At 53.0% G+C, this 4,150-nt stretch overlaps 1 protein-coding gene across 1 annotated transcript; it reads right to left on the bottom strand.

Moving 5' to 3' along the window:
• Positions 1–417: 417 nt before the first annotated feature.
• EGR1 (early growth response 1) lies at positions 418–3,503 on the bottom strand. Its single transcript, XM_065734945.1, has 2 exons — positions 3,066–3,503; positions 418–2,744 (listed from the first exon to the last, which is right to left on the bottom strand). Exons 1-2 carry the CDS (start codon positions 3,298–3,300, stop codon positions 1,447–1,449), a joined length of 1,533 nt encoding a protein of 510 aa, XP_065591017.1. The 5' UTR covers positions 3,301–3,503; the 3' UTR covers positions 418–1,446.
• Positions 3,504–4,150: the final 647 nt, after the last annotated feature.

Here is a 4,150-nt window from a genome sequence, read left to right as displayed (position 1 = left end):
CATCTCCCTACTTTCCATCTATTAGCCCCCTGTACAGAACTTATTTTCAGCCTGGAATCTATGCCATTACCTTGACAACCCCTTTTCACCACCTGGTAAGGTCTTTGCATAGTTGAGAACCTAACCTTGAAACCTCACCTTCAGTGCTGGGAGAATTATTTTTTCTTTCTGTAATCAGCTTCTGGAGCAGCTAGAAAACACGAATTGTGATTACTTTCAAACACTAGATGATGCAGCCAACTGAAGGATATGTGCTGTATCCACATCTTTGACAGCACTCCTGGACACAAGAGTGACTGATACCTCTTCCTTTCTACATGCAGGTACTTCTCCAGGAAACAAACAGCATCCTAGCAGTCAGGTTTTCTGCAGCAGTTTTCTTATGTGGCAGCTTAAAGGAAAATGTGAAAACTTACGTGATTTTATATTTTTTTATTACTTTTTCTGAAGGACATTGGTACACCAAATATCCCATTGGCAGGAAAGCGCATTCAATGTATTTAGAAGCCAAACAGTCACTTCCATTTTAACAAACACAATTACAAAGTAAAAATAAATCACAAAATAATGAACCGCATGTTCATAACATACAAAAATTGCTGCCTACTCAGTAGGTAACTACAACATTCCAACTCCTGAATATATATATTTAAATTTACATTTTTGTAACAAAAATATACTTTGAGAATTGGGTTTCACTGTTGTTGTTTTAAATTTGTTTCTTGTTTGTTTCTGTGGGATTTTTTGCTTACATTCTGTCCCCCAGGGCATACTAGTGCTTCCTTCCCCACCCATTCCCTTCTTTCTCTTACATTCTTTGTATAACATCCCTTTCGCTTTAAGGCAAGATGCAAAGCATCTATTCACACAAATGCATGACATCAGCAAGGCTTCACAAAAAGGCACCAAGACTTGTAACTTTAAAACAAAACTTCTGCCACATTTGAGTGTCTTATCAGGTGATTTTTACATAACATCACTCTTACATGCTCAAGTACGGTAAGTGCTGTACCCAAACAAGTTTTAAACTCATTACAGCATTGTCACTAAAATAGAATTAACATTTACAAAGTATGGCCCTGCAAACTTCAAATAATACAACATGGATATGCAAAACTTTTTCAACATCAACAGTACCTAAAGGAAAGCAAAACCGTGGCACACGTACAATTTACATCAGCTACGTGCTTAATTAAAGGTCCTTTCCTCCTAATAAAATACTATTGTTTGTTTATGGGGAAAATTATACTGAACTTATATCCACAGTCCATGCAAATTAAGTTATTTGACAGTGGTGGAAAACTTAAACAGCAGTTTTTTCAGGCAGCTGAATTTTAAAGAGAAATTAGATAGCCTTGCAACATACAGTGTTGGGGGAGTGATTAGAGACTCCATGTCTCATGGTACCAATGGAAGAGGTGAATGCTCCTGTTCCAGAAAGTGAGCTTAGCAAATCTCAATTGTCCTTGGAGAAAAGGTTGATGTCATGTCTGAAAGTGCTGAGGTCACCTGTGAGCTGAAATTGTTGGTAACTCCTGGAGATGGGAAGGAAGTGGCCACCTGGGTCTGAAAAGTGGCAGTGCCAGAGGGGTAAGTGGTTGCTATAGACGGGGATGGGAACGTCGTATGTGCAGGAGAGGGATAGGAAGAGGAAGCAGGGGAGGAATAGACTGTGCGCACTGGTGAGGGATAAGTGGTGGCTACGGAGGAAGGGTAGGACGTAGCCACAGAGGATGAGTAGGCAGCAACAGGGGAGGAAGTAGTTGAGACCGAAGCTGCCTTTTCCACTTTCTTGTCTTTCTGCCTAAGGTGGATTTTAGTGTGTCTCTTCCTCTCATCACTTCTGGCAAACTTTCTACCACAAATGTCACATGCAAATGGCTTCTCTCCCGTGTGTGTGCGGATATGCGTGGTCAAGTGGTCACTCCTGCTGAAGTTCCGCATGCAAATGCGGCACTGGAAAGGTTTCTGTCCAGTGTGGATGCGAATGTGACGAGTTAGTTCATCAGACCGTGAAAATCTCCGGTCGCAGGACTCCACTGGACAAGCATAGGGCCGTTCATGAGGAGGTGTCTTGCTGGGACGATTAGGGTATTTTCTCATCCTGCTGGGCTTGATCAGCTGGGACTGATAGTTAGTGTTAAGGGTCTTCAACTCCTGAGAGCCAGTCTGCGTGGCAAATGCCTTGATAGTGGACAGCGGTGTAAGGGAAGGCTGCTGTGCTCTGGTCTCAAGGGCTGAGAAGGGCTTCTGATCAGCTGTGATAAGGTTGAGCTCACTCTGTTGCTGAGGGAACAGGTAATCCGGGATCATTGGCACCTGGAAGTTGGTTTTAGCAGTTGGATAAGCTGGAGGTGGATACTGGATGGGAGCTCCAGAGGGGTTGGGAAAGGACTGGGTCTGTGGTTCAGGGAAAATATCAGAGCTGGAAGTGGGGAAAGTTGGTGCAGCCGAATAAATTGGACTGTTCTCACTGGCTTGGACAGAGCAGCTCAGGGGGGTGCTCTGCGAAGAGGAGGGTGATGATGAAGAGGGTGTAGAGGTGGGAGGTGCGTTAGCCATGCTCACCAGACCACTGACAAGGCTAAAGAGGGGCTCTGGCCATAAGGTGTTGCTACCATTTGGGGCCGGCTCTAGGGAGAAGCGCCCCGTGTAGGTTATTGGTGGTAGCCGTGTTGTTTGGCTGGGATAGCTGGTTTCTGGCATGGTTTTTTCGTTGTTCAGGGACATCTCAGGAAAAGTGTCTGAAAACAAAAGAGAGCCGATTACTTCTAGCAGCCACTGCAGCTCTGGAGCTGCTGCCAGTGCTTCGCGAGCCATCCCCATGCAGTGCAGCCCCAGATCTTTGCTTCTAGTTAATTAATAATTGAGCGCAACATATTGCAGCGCCGCTGGCAGGTCTCCAGCAGCAACGAGCCCTGAGCCGCTGACGCACAACATAGGAGATACCCCCGCGCAGCCGCCGGGTCAGAGGCACCGCTGCGTCTCGGAGCTCCCGTGGGCGCTGCCGCCTCCGCGGTTTACCAGGACTCCCCTGCCCACCCGGGCGAGGCCATCACGCTTACCTGCCGCGAGGTGCTCAAAGTGTTGCTCGCCGGGCTCCCCGGCCGCGCCGAAGCCCGCACTCTCAGGCGCCCCGGGATGCGCGAGAAATTGCTGGCCCCCGCCACTGAGCAGCATCATCTCCTCCAGTTTGGGATAGTGGCCGTCCATGGCAGGAGGAGAGTGTGGAAAGACGCCGAAGGGGTCGGAGATCTGCAGCGAGGGCAGAAGCTGCATCTCTGCCTTGGCCGCAGCCATGAGGGAGCCGGGTTCGGGTGCTGACGGGTGGCGCCGCCGCCGCGGGCCCGTCGGACGGGCCGGCTGCGGCGAGGCGGCCGTTGCTCGCTGCTTGCCCTTGCGCCGCGGCCACCCAGCGCTGCCCGCTGGAAGCGATCGCCTCCCGCCCACCGGACGGCCCGGGGCTCCCCCCCCGCAGCCCGCTGAAAGCGCTCGGCTCCTCGCCCGCCCCGAAGCCGCTTCTATATATCGGATCCCACCAGCCGAAGCCCGCCCCGGCCCTGACGTACATGGCCATATATGGGAAGCAGGAAGCCCTAATATGGAGGCGAGCTGGAGGACCCCGCCTGGCGTCAGCGCCTGGCACCGGGGAAAGCCGGGCGGTGGGGGCCCCACCTGCCCCGGACTGAGAGCCCCGCGCCCGCCGCGGCCCCGACACCCGCCGCGGCCCCCACACCCGCCGCGAGCAGCATCACCTCAGCGCTGGCGGCCCTTAGACGCGCGCAGCGCAGCCCAGCCCCCGCCTGCCCCTGCCTGCCCGCCGGAAGCCCCGGCCGCCCTTTCCATATTAGGAAGTGGCCATATAAGTCTCGGTTCCGGCGGAGACATCCCGCTCCTTATTTGGTGATTCCGGTCCCGGCTAGGCGGGGTCGGGGAGCCCAGGCCCGGGTGCCAGGTTGCCGCCGGGACGTGCGCGCGCCCGCCCCCGGGCTGCGAGAGCGCGCGGCTCCGCCGTCGGGCGGACAATGCGGAGATTTTGGGGTCCGCCCGGGTTGCCCCAGCTCTGCTGTCGGCGGCGGGCTCGCGGCAGGGCTTCTGCCGCCGCCTCGTTCTCGGCTCGCGCCGTTCGCTTCCCCCGCTGCCCGTGGAA

The sequence above is a fragment of the Cyrtonyx montezumae genome, unplaced genomic scaffold (genome assembly GCF_038088225.1).
Source record: "Cyrtonyx montezumae isolate F1298 unplaced genomic scaffold, pur_monq_1.0 scaffold_18, whole genome shotgun sequence".
In the NCBI taxonomy this organism is placed as follows: Eukaryota; Metazoa; Chordata; class Aves; order Galliformes; family Odontophoridae; genus Cyrtonyx; species Cyrtonyx montezumae.
Note: the sequence above shows the minus strand (reverse complement) of the source record. Positions and strands in the feature narration are given on the sequence as shown.

Coding starts and splice junctions, on each gene's coding strand:
- EGR1 (XM_065734945.1), bottom strand. CDS start 3,300: ATGGCTGCGGCCAAGGCAGAGATGCAGCTTCTGCCCTCGCTGCAGATC. Junction 2,745..3,065: donor CTTTGAGCACCTCGCGGCAG/GTAAGCGTGATG, acceptor TTTTGTTTTCAG/ACACTTTTCCTGAGATGTCC.